Source organism: Salvelinus namaycush, chromosome 4 (assembly GCF_016432855.1).
Source record: "Salvelinus namaycush isolate Seneca chromosome 4, SaNama_1.0, whole genome shotgun sequence".
NCBI classification, from domain to species: domain Eukaryota; kingdom Metazoa; phylum Chordata; class Actinopteri; order Salmoniformes; family Salmonidae; genus Salvelinus; species Salvelinus namaycush.
Window position 1 is genome coordinate 23,431,279 of NC_052310.1, and position 14,438 is coordinate 23,445,716.

At 47.3% G+C, this 14,438-nt stretch overlaps 1 protein-coding gene across 1 annotated transcript in view; it reads left to right on the top strand.

The window, feature by feature from the left end:
- The window catches only part of LOC120045793 (microtubule-associated serine/threonine-protein kinase 1-like), a 28,274-nt gene extending 13,926 nt beyond the window's left edge, over nt 1-14,348 (top strand). Inside the window, exons 6-26 of the mRNA XM_038990725.1 lie at nt 436-672; nt 1,038-1,247; nt 1,844-1,945; nt 3,359-3,491; nt 3,779-3,846; nt 4,254-4,330; nt 4,620-4,828; nt 4,953-5,091; nt 5,217-5,349; nt 5,971-6,136; nt 6,250-6,351; nt 6,584-6,706; nt 7,235-7,344; nt 8,787-8,947; nt 9,119-9,390; nt 9,489-9,719; nt 9,938-10,167; nt 10,355-10,477; nt 12,086-12,222; nt 12,365-12,552; nt 12,676-14,348. Of these exons, the coding sequence (XP_038846653.1) occupies nt 436-672; nt 1,038-1,247; nt 1,844-1,945; nt 3,359-3,491; nt 3,779-3,846; nt 4,254-4,330; nt 4,620-4,828; nt 4,953-5,091; nt 5,217-5,349; nt 5,971-6,136; nt 6,250-6,351; nt 6,584-6,706; nt 7,235-7,344; nt 8,787-8,947; nt 9,119-9,390; nt 9,489-9,719; nt 9,938-10,167; nt 10,355-10,477; nt 12,086-12,222; nt 12,365-12,552; nt 12,676-14,348 (4,824 nt within the window). The remainder of the gene's footprint in view (nt 1-435; nt 673-1,037; nt 1,248-1,843; nt 1,946-3,358; nt 3,492-3,778; nt 3,847-4,253; nt 4,331-4,619; nt 4,829-4,952; nt 5,092-5,216; nt 5,350-5,970; nt 6,137-6,249; nt 6,352-6,583; nt 6,707-7,234; nt 7,345-8,786; nt 8,948-9,118; nt 9,391-9,488; nt 9,720-9,937; nt 10,168-10,354; nt 10,478-12,085; nt 12,223-12,364; nt 12,553-12,675) is intronic.
- The last annotated feature ends 90 nt before the right edge of the window (nt 14,349-14,438 follow it).

The following is a 14,438-nucleotide window of genomic DNA, read 5'->3' on the forward strand; positions in this document are numbered from 1 at the left end:
GACAGAGATAATCTTCCCGTCCTTCCATCCAACCTTGTCCTGATTGTTTTAAGCAGGGATGCCAATTGGGATTGATTTGGGATTGATCCTGTGGGGAATGTCAAGTCCCATTGCTTTGACTCAGCAGGTAAATGAGTCTGATTCTGAAAGAGACAGATTAATGTAGCGGACCCTGGTGCTGGGCTCACTTCATTAGTGTCTCTCTCTGTCTCTCAGAGTTGAGACAGATGGATGAGGGTAACTGTCCCCACTTCCCAGTATAGCCACTACCAGAGCCACCAGAGGACACAATTAGCTATGGTTCTGGCCAATACAAAAACTGGATTTCATGTATGAGAGAACATCACTTTTCATTCTCTTTTGTCTTCTGTCCAACACCTCCACTCTTCCTCCCTTCTCTTTCTCCTCCTTCTCCCTCTCTTCCTCCCCCTCCAGTCTTCCAGCTCGTCTCAGGAGCGGCTGCACCAGCTGCCCTTCCAGCCCACCATGGACGAGTTGCACTTCCTGTCCAAGCACTTTGGCAGCACGGAGAGCATCACCGACGATGATGGGGGCCGCTGCTCACCACACATGCGACCGCGCTCCCGCAGCCTCAGTCCTGGACGCTCCCCCTCCTGCTATGACAATGAGATCGTCATGATGAACCATGTGTACAAGGAGCGCTTCCCCAAAGTAAGACATGACACACACACACACACACACACACACAAAACATAATTTTCTCTCACACTTTCAAGTGCAAGTAAGGATTGGTTAGAGCAAACTGGTATCAAAAGGAAGCAGATTATGGTGTTTGCTCAGTGTGGTACTGTATGTCAGAGATAGAAAACTCTCTTCTATGGAAATTGAGGGGAAACGAGGCTGTCTCCTCTCTGATTTGTATGTCAGGAGTTATGTCTACCTTTAAACAGGTGGAAGTGAGAATAATGGAAATACCATGGCTCAGTGGAGCACAACTGAACTATTTCAGTTTTAAATGTCAAATATGAAATGGATTTAACTCTCCTAACTCTGTTTCCTGTATCTCCCTCTCCCAGGCCACGGCTCAGATGGAGGAGCATCTAGCAGAGTTCATCAATGCCTTCTCCCCTGAGAGCGTGCTGCCGCTGGCCGACGGGGTCATCAGCTTCATCCACCATCAGATAGCAGAGCTGTCCAGGGACTGCCTGTCCAAAGCTCGCGAGGGCCTCATCACTACTGTCTACTTCTTTGAGCTGCAGGAGAACCTGGAGAAGCTGCTCAATGACGTGAGTCACAGAAGCACTGCAACTATAGGTTAAGATGTCATGATAGGTGCCAGGACAGGTCAGTTCTGGGGTTATAGAGCGGCCCATAAGCCACTCTTATGTTGCAGTGTATAACATCAGCATAGCCCTGAGTGGAATTGTTGAATGGGAGACACATTGTCTCAATATCAGGCTCTTCTCAGGTCTGGGTGGCCATGCTGCAGGCTGCTGAGAGGCACATTTAGTTCCTATCGTCTCATTTCAAATGACAGCACTACTCCTTCTAGAAGGATAAGAACGAGTAAAGGAGTAAAATAAGGCTAATTGTGTAATAGTGTGTGTGATTTGTCTGAGCAGATAGAAGCTATCAAGGAACTTCATCTGCACCCTTGGTTTGACGGGTTGATTAAATCGGTCTGATTATTCTGGGTTGCCAGTATTCTGTTTGATAGGATTAGTTTTGCCTGGAATATGACTGTTCTCACATCCGACGTCGCTGCCAAGCTTTGATTTATTTTGTCTTGTTCTGTCTGTCGCTGTCTCTCTCTCTACTTCTCTCTCTACCTCAACATTTCTCTCTCTCTGTCTCTCTTCCTCCATCTATTTCTCTCTCTCAGGCGTATGAGCGATCAGAGAGCTCAGAGGTGGCCTTCGTCACAGAGCTGGTGAAGAAACTCCTCATCATCATCTCTCGCCCAGCAAGGCTGCTGGAGTGCTTGGTGAGAGCAGAACACAGAACTCTCAACACAATCACAGTCACATTCACGGTCCATGGCCCCACTAATTATTTAACAGACCATATCCCTGGCCTGGACCAAAGACAAATTCATTTCCTTAAATAAATATGAGCACAAACAGTCATTATGAACATTTAAACAGGGGGTTTATTACACAGTAGGGCAAAAATACTGAGCTCCAACTAAGCACCTTGATAAAAGGCCCAATCTGACTGGCTAGCCATTCCATTTGCATTTAGATTAAAATTCCATTTGCCTCGCTACAGTATTACAAATAGCAGCTGCCCCCTGAAGTGCTGTCTGAGTCTCACAGACCGTGACTGTGTCATTTAAAGTTTGAGCCTGTGTGTGTAGCCCAGACTGACTCAAGGTCTCTGGCAGAGCAGTAGTCCTGTCCTCTGGGTGACCGCAGCCAGCAGGCCTCATAAACTTGGCTTCCATCCAACCTTTTTATGTGCGTAAAGTACATGTTGGATAAAAAAATGTCATGACAGGCCTGATGGAAACTGGACGCAGTATTTGCAGCATACTGTAGTTATACTGCACTCTGACTCTTTTATGCTCAAATATTGAAATAATAACCCATCATATCGAAGTAAACTTAGTGTCTTGCAATGACATGTTGTATGGTCCATGCAGTTTATTAGGGAAGCATGCAGTTTATTAGGCTACAGATTAAATAATGTATGATGAACTTCACAGGGTGGTGAAAGTGCAAGGTGATGAGCTTGATGCTCCTTACCAATAAATATCCAGGGTCTTATTCTGGTGACGTCATCATCGATGCTTGGGTGCTGTTTGACGAATAAAAATGATGTCGCTCTTTTGTCCACAATAAACTCATCAACTCATTTCTGGACCTCGAAGCCAGTTCTACTGCATGTTTTCATTGTTCCCCTCTAATCAGAGACTGATTTAGACCTGTGACTCCAGGTGTGTGCAATTATCAGGTAAAACAGAAAACCAGCAGGCTCTGACCTTGTAGGTTAAGAGTTGAATACCCATGATGTAGGCTGTGCTCTAGCCAACAGCGCGCAGGGCGCAGATACAGTACTGTGCCAATACCAGAGTGGGCACACTCGCTATATACAAAACAAATTGTGAGAAAATCATCAGTAGAGTTGAAAATGTGATGGAAACCCATTTAAATTGTATTTTTTATTTGGTACATGCATAGACGCGGGAAGTAGGGGTGCTGAGAGCCCCCTTGAAAAATCTGAATAATTATATGAAAAGAATAGCTTCATAAAAGTAGTGCACTGGGCCTTTACTGGTCCTGTATTAGCGGACCGATATAGCGTCTGTTGTGCGTGCAATAAAATGTGTTATATCTTGATTCAAGTAGTGTTATACCTGTGTCACACTGAATGTGGTCGCCATGTTCCTGTCCCTCAGGAGTTTAATCCAGAGGAGTTCTACCACCTGCTGGAGGCAGCAGAGGACCACGCCAAGGAGGGACACCTGATGAAGACGGACATCCCTCGCTACATTATCAGCCAGCTGGGACTGACACGAGACCCTATAGAGGGTGAGGGAGGGAGGGAGGGAGGGAGGGAGGGAGGGAGGGAGAGAGAGAGAGAGAGAGAGAGAGAGAGAGAGAGAGAGAGAGAGAGAGAGAGAGAGAGAGAGAGAGAGAGAGAGAGAGAGAGAGAGAGAGAGAGAGAGAGAGAGAGAGAGAGAGAGAGAGAGAGAGAGAGAGAGAGAGAGAGAGAGAGAGAGAGAGAGAGAGCCTTAACTTGTGTTGACTACTGTTGCTTTCTCACTCTATGTATTGCTGAAATACAACTCATATGTACTCCCTCTGTATGTCCCCAGAAATGGTGAACCTAGACAGCTACGACAGTGAGGGACCTCTCACCCCAGAAACAGACGACTCAACAGAGGTGAGAACCTTGTCCCTACTCCACCTCTTCCCAGCCCACCCACCATCAACCCCCCTCTCTGTCCCTTTGGGTTAACTGTAGTCCAAGGCCGTGCTGACTCTAATGAATATGACTGCTTCCTCTACTAATTACTTGGCACAGTGGACAATACTCTACGTAATTGAGTCCATTTGCTTTGATTAGAGTCTGAAGTCAAAGCAGGATATCCTCTAGTGCCTTGTAGGCCTGCAATCAGCCCTCCTTCAACCATCAGGACAGGTGCCAAAATTCAGCTAACTGGACAAGAATTCAGGAAGACAAGGGTAGCACTGGGAAAAAAAGAGACAACGTCACTCCTGTGGGCCTGGTGTTGGAGGTCTGGCCAGATCCAGTCTCGTCTTACCCTGCTGTCATGCTCTCTCCCTCAGGGCAAGATGAGAGCTATGAAGACGCCCGAAGAGGCTGACTTCCAGACCATAAAGCTGATCAGCAATGGAGCTTATGGGTGGGTGTGGGTGTGGGTGTGGGTGTGAGTGTGTGTGTGTGGGTGTGGGTGAGGGTGTGTGTGGATGTGGATGTGGATGTGGGTGAGTGTGCGTGTGTGTGTGTGTGTGTGTGTGTGTGTGTGGGTGTGAGGGTGTGTTCATGCATATGAATGTTACATTAGTACATGTCTCTGAGCCATCTTGTTGATGTCCATTAAATGGTTTTAGGAGAAAACACTGGATTTACTCAGTAAAATGTGTAAAAAATCTGATTACTAACTGTGTGTATGCGTGTGTGTGTGTCTCCAGGGCTGTTTACCTGGTCCGTCACCTGGAGACCCGTCAGCGTTTCGCCATGAAGAAGATCAACAAGCAGAACCTGATACTGAGGAACCAGATACAGCAGGCCTTTGTAGAGAGAGACATCCTGACCTTCGCTGAGAACCCATTCGTGGTCTCCATGTTCTGCTCCTTTGAGACCCGCAGGCACCTCTGTATGGTCATGGAGTATGTGGAGGGTAAGTTAACACAATAATATACTGGACACCATTACTTGTCTATTTAGGACAAGAGCAGCATTTAGGACATTGCTGATGATGGGAATGTTAGCAGTCAGCCTGATCACGTGTTATCTGTTGCCAGGGGGAGACTGTGCCACCCTGCTGAAAAACATCGGGGCATTGCCTGTGGAGATGGCGCGCATGTACTTTGCCGAGACCGTCCTGGCACTGGAGTACATCCACAACTATGGCATCGTGCACCGCGACCTCAAACCAGACAAGTAAGACCTCACTTGGGTTGGCATTGAACAATTATCATATGGGACTCATTGGAGTGAACTCAAAGTTGTATTATATTACAAACACGAAGAGTGTTTCCTGTAACCTTTGACCTGTCTGTCCCCAGTCTTCTGATCACTTCCATGGGGCACATCAAGCTGACTGACTTCGGCCTGTCTAAGATGGGTCTGATGAGCCTCACCACTAACCTGTACGAGGGACACATTGAGAAGGACACCAGAGAGTTCCTGGACAAACAGGTGTGCACTGTATATAGAGCAGAGAAACCCACCACAGCATACACAACCTTGGCAGAAATTCAAAATGAATTTTCAGTAATATATTTACATTTCTACATTTTCCATAACCATTCAGACCAAAAAAACTATACCTAATACATTTTTTATGTATTTATTTCCAGACAAATGTAATAAATATATACTGAGTTTATAAATGTGTGCATATAGTTGTCAAAGCGTGAAGAAATGAAATGATCAACATCAAACAAAATGATAACCAAATATGCCTCAGTTATTATAATCAACTGTCTTTTCAGATGTTTTGTTTTTCCCACCCTTTGAATGGTGCTGCTTCAATTAAATCCCCAATTATTTATTGGCTCGGCTTTCTCACAGCCACAGATCTGTTAGCATTTGATGAATGCCCATCTGCACATGAAAACACAACGTCCAAAGCTTTAATGTTTTATCCTGGCATTCTCGCATTGATCCCATCAGGTTGGAAAACACGTGCATTGGCCACACATGTCTCTCACTCACGTTTTGAGAGAGACTGGCCTTAGCATCTCACCAGTAGTGTTTTATCCATAGATATGACTATAGAACCTCTCATAGGAGTGCTGTGGTTCTGTCCTCCATCAGGTGTGTGGCACGCCAGAGTACATCGCCCCGGAGGTGATCCTGAGACAGGGCTATGGAAAGCCAGTAGACTGGTGGGCTATGGGCATCATCCTCTATGAGTTCCTGGTGGGCTGTGTGCCGTTCTTTGGAGACACACCTGAGGAGCTCTTTGGACAGGTCATCACAGGTGAGAGGTCGGGGGTTAGTGGGTTCATTGAGCAGCATCTTACAGCCATTTTGAAGCCATCTTTCTCACGTCTACATTGTCCAATGCAACTTATCTCTGTCTGTCTCTTGTAGATGACATAGTGTGGCCAGAAGGTGAGGATGCTCTTCCTGCCGATGCCCAACATCTGATCTCTACTCTGCTTCAGACCAATCCACTGGTCCGACTGGGCACAGGTCAGTATACACGTGCATGTTGACAACATGCTTAACATCAGACGTGTGCTGTAGCAGAAATGGACTAAACTGCCTATTCATAGTGAAAATATAGATTCACTCAACAACACACATCTTATCTCTCTCTCCCTCTCTCTCCCCCTTTCTCGCTCGTCCTTTCATTCTCACTCTCCCTTTCATTCTCTCTCTCTCGCTCTCGCTCTCTCTCTCTCGTTCTCTTTCGCTGCCCCAGGCGGTGCATTTGAGGTGAAGCAGCACTCGTTCTTCACTGAACTGGACTGGAACAGTCTGCTGAGACAGAAGGCTGAGTTCATCCCCCACCTAGAGTCAGAGGAGGACACCAGCTACTTCGACAGTGAGTCTGTCTCTAACTGCACTGCCCCCTGGTCACATGGAGGAGAACTGTGCTGACTCGTTGCATTCTTAATGTATAGAATCACCATAAGGCAGTGGTATTCAAACTTTTTCAACGGGGACCCCATTCTCTTCTCCAGAATTTCTGGGGAACCCATATTTTTGCAACAATTTCTCGTTACCCCAGCCCACCCCACCCCTAATCTATTGACAAAAATGTTGATTTTTACATCAACAAATAACCTTCAATAACATTTGAATCTCTTATCAAAGAAACCAATAAATACATTTACTTAATAAAATTGTATTTCTCAAAAAGGTTTGCATATTGTCCCATACAATAATCTTTACTCTGTTCCTAAAAAAATAACTGCAGTTTGGTCGCAACCCCAACTTTGAATACCACTGGCATATGGGATAGAGATAAGAACTAGCTGTGTTTGGAGCTTTGAGGCACTTGTCCATGCTATTTGTCTGTTTGCATTTGTGTGTGTGTGTGTGTTTGTGTCATGTCCTCTTCCGTCCCCAGCCCGCTCGGACCGCTACCACCATGTCCACTCTTATGATGAGGACGACACCAATGATGATGAACCTGTCGAAATCCGTCGTTTCTCCTCCTGCTCCCCTCGCTTCAGCAAGGTCAAACTCTACACTTACTCATCCTTAAACTTACCTTAAAACTTCAATTAAACACAGTCTCAAATAGCCGACCAGTCCATTTTAATAGCCGGCCAACACTACAGATTTCAGCAAATAAACGCCTGTTTGAAATAAACACTGGGTCTAAATTAATTGTTTACAACGTTACCATGAATTACCATGAATTGTTTACAAGGTTTAATGTTTAATTTGTTACATTAAATAATTCAGTAATGGCTCGAAAAAGTGATGGCAATCATCAGTTTTTATCGCCAGTAAGAAACTGCTAGCCATTGGCTGCTAACAGATGAGAACTGCTAGCCATTGGCTGCTAACAGATGAGAACTGCTAGCCATTGGCTGCTAACAGATGAGAACTGCTAGCCATTGGCTGCTAACAGATGAGAACGGCTAGCCATTGGCTGCTAACAGATGAGAACTGCTAGCCATTGGCTGCTAACAGAGGAGAACTGCTAGCCATTGGCTGCTAACAGATGAGAACTGCTAGCTAACTGGCAAGCACAAAAACTGTCAACAACTTCAGGAATACAGACCCCCCAGAAATCAGCTGTTCGCTCTAGTGACGAAAGTAAGAACTGCAGAAAAAAATGCACATTCAAGAAGGAGAATATATATTCTGTCAAGGGTGGTTTTTTAAATATATTTTTATTAGAGGCATACTAAGACAAAATAAACGTGGCACAGTGTGTAAATGATAGCACATTAGTGCAGGAAATTAAGATATTGATTAAAATACTGGAGGTGAATGCTGGAATTAAACAATTAACTATGCAAGTGAGCAAACGCTGTGAGCATTAAGGAAAGACACCTGACTCAAATAGAAGCCAGTGTCTAATAAGCGCATGTTGTGTTCAGTGATTCAAGCAAATAAATGCCTGGGCTATTAATTGATGTTTATGGTAAAACCTATATTTCGGCCTAATCAGTTCTTCTGTCTCACCTCCCTTCTCCAACACTCCTTGCTGAGCTAGATTAACTTGATGCCCCTCATTGTACAAGTCTAGGCCATGTAAACGTGTCTTCCCTAAAGCCTGTCAGTAAATCTCATAATCCTAAATTACAAAGATTTTCTCATGATTCTTTCTTTTACAATGGGTTCAGTGGCACAATTAGCTTTCACAGATTAGTCAAGAAGGGGAGATGAGCAGAAAGAGACATACCTCTGAGCCAAGTGACTTAATGTGACTATCACACATGGTAGACTAAGTCATGAAAGGATCTCTTTCGTAACCTTGGATTTTATTGACACACATGCCTCAGACATATGTCTCTTTCTGCTCAGATCTCCCCTTCTTGACTAATCTGTGAAAGCTAATTGTTCCACTGAATCTATTGTAAAAGAAAGAATCATGGGAAAATGTGTAATTTTTCCCTCTGTGGGTGCAGAAAGCTTATTGGTTCTCTCTCTGCTGGGAACTACAGGTGTACAGCAGCATGGAGCACCTGTCCCAGCTAGAGCACAAGCCCTCGACGGTGACCCGGCGGGAGCACAAGGGTCCCAGGGAGGACCGGGCAGCCAAGAGAGAGAGCCTGGGCAGCCTGACCTTGAGAGATAAGAGCTGGAGGACAGGATCACCTGAGATGTGAGTATGACCACTACTGTACTCTGACTAGTACTAGTGCCCTCTTACCTTGCATAACAAGTTGGAAATGTGACATTGTTGGTTCTCATTATCAAGGCTCTCATTATCATTACTCATGGTTTGATTTCATAAATACAATAAATCTATTCTGTGCTGTGTTGTTGTGTGTAGGAAGCGACTGTCATGCTCAGAGTCCTCCTTCACTGAGAGTGACTCCAGTCCTCCATCTGGGGCCCGGCGACGCTTTTCTGCACTCATGGACACTCACCGCTTCGCCTCCCCACTAGAGGCCGATCCTGAGCTGCCCGTGCCCACCAGACAGCCCCCAGTCAAGGCCAGGGGCACATCTTTGGAGGGGGCCATGGGCACCACATCCATGGGCACCACATCCAGCCAGGGGGATTTTAGGAAGGAAAAGGAGGGCAATGGTTTGACTGCTGGAGGTGAGGGCATTTGGCATTGGATAATGGATGAATCCTGGCTTGACATACACTTTGATACCTACATGATATTATTCCTCCATCTTTCTGCTCTGCTCCAGACAAGCTGCTGAGGCCAGCTGATGTACTAATGGGAGTCATCCCCAGCCCCAACAGTACTGTGACTGCTGGGGCCACAGAGCCCCAGGGGTCCCGGGCCACCAACGAACTGGTCCTGAGGAGGGTCCGCCACAGCCAGCTCTCAGCTGAGGGAGAGAAACGCAACTCGCGACCTGTGACCAAGGTCATCAAGTCTGCCTCCACCACAGCCCTGTCTGTCATCATACCTACAGGTGAGGAGCTGGAAGGCAAGGGAGTGTGAGAAGAGCGAGAAGAGTCTGTTGCTAATGACAATATTAATGTTAAACAGTAAAACAGTAAAACGGTTAACTGGGCTTGTTATGGAAAATAGTACATTTCTTAAAGATGATCTATTGCTTTGACCTTCATTTGACTTATTCAAATGTTTTTTCTCACACTTTATTCCTGTGATTCTCTCCCCCCTCCTCAGTGGAGCAGCATGGTACGTCCCCCCTGGCCAGCCCCATGTCTCCTCGATCCATCTCCTCCGACCTGTCGTCTCGTGACTCCTCCCCCAGCCGAGACTACTCGCCCACGGTCAACGTGCTGCGTTCTCCCATCACCATCCACCGCTCTGGGAAGAAGTACGGTTTCACCCTCCGAGCCATTCGAGTCTACATGGGAGACAGTGATGTCTACAGCGTACACCACATGGTCTGGGTGAGACAGTGATAGAGATAATATGTTCTGTGTTCGTTTCCATGGAGAAAGTAGTGTTAAGTAGACATCACTCATTTGAAGAAGTTCTGTATCATAACAAAGCATCGCTACAATTTGTAGTGGAAAAACAGACTTGTCCAATAGCATGATGACTTGTTTGATTGATGTTGATCTGTTTGAATCACAGCATGTGGAGGACGGAGGCCCTGCCCAGGAGGCGGGACTCTGCGCTGGTGACCTCATCACTCATGTGAACGGGGAGTCTGTCCACGGGCTGGTGCACACTGAGGTGGTGGAGCTCATTCTGAAGGTGAGAGGAAAAGAAAGAAAAAACAGGTGTTTTTTTCTAAAGTATAGAATACAGGTGAAGCCTATCATACATTGCATGCACAATTATTAGGCAAGTGAGTATTCTGATCTTCTCATTATTTCTATGCACATTTTCCAACTCCAAACTATATATACTTGAATACTTATGGGATGTAATCATTTTCAGGTGATATGTATATGTGTAATGAGGGAGGGTGTGGTGAAAGTGAATAACACCTTATATCAAGGTGTGCATAACTATTAGGCAGCTTCATTACCTCAGGTAAAATGGGCCAAAAAATAGATTTAACTAACACCGAAAAGTCTAAAATTGTAAAATGCCTTTCAGACGGATGCAACACTCTTGAAATAGCTAAACTATTGAGGCGTGACCACCGGACAATCAAACGTTTTGTTGCGAACAGTCAACTGGGGCGCATAAAACGCAGGGAGAAGAAAAGGCGCAAATTAACTGCAAAAGACTTGAGAATAATTAAATGTCAAGCTACCAGGAACCCATTATCCTCCAGTGCCACCATAATCCAGAACTGCAACCTACCTGGAGTGTCCAGAAGTACAAGGTGTGAAGTGCTCAGAGACATGGCCAAGGTCAAGAAGGCTGAAACACGACCACCACTGAATAAGATTCACAAGATTGGGCAAAAAAATACCTGAAGACAGATTTTTCAAAGGTTTTATGGACAGATGAAATGAGAGTGACTCTTGATGGACCAGATGGATGGGCCCGTGGCTGGATCAGTAATGGACACAGGGCACCACTTCGAGTCAGGCAAGGTGAAGGAGGGGTACTGGTATGGGCTGCTATCATTAAGGATGAGGTAGTTGGACCTTTTCAGGTTGAAGATGGAGTGAAACTGGAAGAGACTTTCTTCAAGCAGTGGTACAGGAAGAAGTCCTCAGCATTCAAGAAGGCCATGATCTTTATGCAGGACAATGCTCCATCACATGCATCCAAGTACTCCACTGCTTGGCTAGCCAGCAAGGTCACAAATAGTGACCTTGCCCCCTTCCTCACCTGACTTAAATCCTATTGAGAACTTGTGGGTCCTTCCCAAACGTGAGATTTACAGTCAGAGAAGACAATACACCTCTTTGAACAGCATTTGGGAGGCTGTGGTTGCTGCTTCAGCGAAAGTTGATCGTGAACAGATCAAGAAACTGACAGGCTCCATGGATGGAAGGCTCATGGCAGTTATTTAAAAGGAGGGTGGCTATATTGGTCACTGAATATTTTTGAAAGGCCAAAAATGTTATTTAATTGTCATTTTGTGTTACTTATTTGTTACACTTACTGTACAAATTGAGAATAAAAAGTGAGTTGGGAGAAATTATTTTTGTAATGTAGTTGCCTAATAATTGTGCACACTAATAGTTGCCTAATAATTGTGCACACTTATATATTCCCCTGAGAAAGACAAAACTCACTATTCCTTTGTTAAACATTCAGGTTTGAGATTCAATAACATTTTGGATTGACTGAGAGCATTGTGTTTGTTCAACAATAAAATGTATCCTGAGGAATACAATTTGCCTAATAATTGTGCAAGCAGTGCATACTGTACTTTTTTTGTTTCCGTTGTTTCTCCAGAGTGGAAACAATGTGACGGTGACCACCACGCCCTTTGAAAACACCTCCATCAAGATTGGTCCTGCCCGCAAGTCCAGCTACAAGTCCAAGATGGCACGGCGCAACAAGAAGACAGGGGCTAAGGAGGGACAAGAAAGGTACAAGTGGGTTTCTCTGCACAGCAGATGCTACACTATGATTTCAGATGAGCGCTCTAGAAAATCAATGTCATTGACTGTTTTTCTAACTCTCTCTCTCCTCTCATCCTCCCACCTCTCTCTTTTCACCTCTCACTCGCAGTAAGAAGCGCAGCTCGTTGTTCAGGAAAATCACTAAGCAGTCGAACCTGCTCCACACCAGCCGCAGCCTGTCCTCTCTGAACCGCTCTCTGTCATCAGGGGACAGCCTCCCAGGCTCCCCCACCCACAACCTCTCTTCCCGCTCCCCCACACAGAGCTACCGCTCCACCCCCGACTCCACCTACCTGGGTCAGTATGAAGGGCATTACTCTACCTACATTACTGTACAGCACTCCTCTTAGCATCTGCACCCTCACATAACAAAATAATACAGTTTGAATTATTGCTATATGTCTCTTCTTCACTCCTCAGGCAACACTTCTCAGAGCAGCTCTCCAGTCTCCAGCACCCCTAACTCCCCGGCTGCCTCCCAGCACATGAGACCCAGCTCCCTGCACGGCCTCTCCCCCAAGCTGCACCGCCAGTACCGCTCAGCCCGCTGCAAGTCAGCTGGCAACATCCCCCTATCCCCCCTGGCCCACACACCCTCCCCCACCACCTCCTCTCCCCCACCCCTATCTGGCCACACAGTGGGTAGCTCCAACACCACTCAGGCCTTCCCAGCAAAGCTCCACTCCTCTCCCCCTGTGGCCCGTCCCAGGCCCAAAAGCGCAGAGCCCCCCCGCTCACCCTTGCTACAGCGGGTTCAGTCGTCAGAGAAACTGGGCGCGACACTCCTGACCTCCTTTTCATCTTCGTCGTCAGCTTCCTCACCCCTTGCAGGGGGGGTGTCAATGCGTAAGCACAGCCTGGAGGTGTCACATGGGGACTACAGGAGGGAGTCTTACCACTGCGAGCACAGCCTGCAGAGTCTGTTGGAGATGGAGGGAGAGAACGGGCCCGTTCCCCCCTCTCCCTCGTCTTCCTCCTCCCCCTCTCCCCCCACGGTTGGAGAGACAGGGTGCCTGAAGCCTGCGAGGAGGCTGGGGAGACAGGAGTCGCCCCTGAGCCGGGACACACTGCTGACAGGGAGGGAGAGAGCTGCCCAGACTACAGCATCTGACCCTCACACTGACAGCACACCTGTTAAAGTGGAGCCCAAGACCAGCGCTGGTGAGACAGCTCAGACATTAACCCCTTGCGAGGCTCTGAAGAGAAAAGCTTCCCCAGTACCAGGTGAGGCCCAGCCTAGCCCAGCCTCAACCCCCTCCACTCCAGGGGCCAAGTCCAGCCCAGCAGACAAACCTCTAAGCTCTAGTGCTCCAAGCTCTGAGACAGCCAGTGGAGGCCCTAAACTCACTGACAGGGCCCCAGTCCAGGCTACATCCCAGAGTCCGCTCTCCCAGGAGCGTAAGCACCAGGCTGTCCAGACAGACACCACCCCAGCAAGCAGAAACCAGGAGAAGAGTGAGAAGAAAGGGAGTGTGGGCCCAGACAAAGTCACTACACAGAGGGCGGGAGCTACAGAGTTGGCCAAGGCAAGTAAAGACACACAGATGGGAGAGAGCACTTTGAAAGGAGGGATGGGTGGCATTGACAAAGCCACTGAGACCAAGGTTAAAGGACCTGCTCCTTCAGTCCCAACCCAAGCACCAGCCCCAACCCCGGCCCCATCCCCTCTTACCATAGGCCCAGTTCCTGCTTCAACAAAATCCAGAGCAGACAAGGTTTCTGTCCCGTTGAGCAGCTACCGAGGGGCAAAGGAGGAGAGGAGTCACCTGGAGGTGGTGGAGGAGAACCCTATGTCCCCCTCCTCCACCGCTGCCTCCCCCTGCTCCAGCAAGTCATACCCCGTCTCCCCTGGTGACAAGCCAAGCTTTGTGACTCAGCTGACCAGTGTGGCCAAAAACGTGCTGGGGCCTATGAAGATGGGATCCCAGGAAGGGCCCAAGGGCGGTGAGGAGAAATGGGGAAGTTCAGCAGGAAAGTCTGAGGCTCCGTCTGGAGGTAGTCAACGGGGGGCTCAGGGGACATCTCCAGGTCCTACCGGCTCAGCTCAGCCTGAAAAGGCAAACACGAGGAATTCAGGTAAGCACCACTCCTGATCTGCGAGTGAGAGACAAACCTGAGATCTCCCGGAAAATGCCTTTTGGATCAGAATATCATGCCACCATATCAGGCACGGACAGGGCACC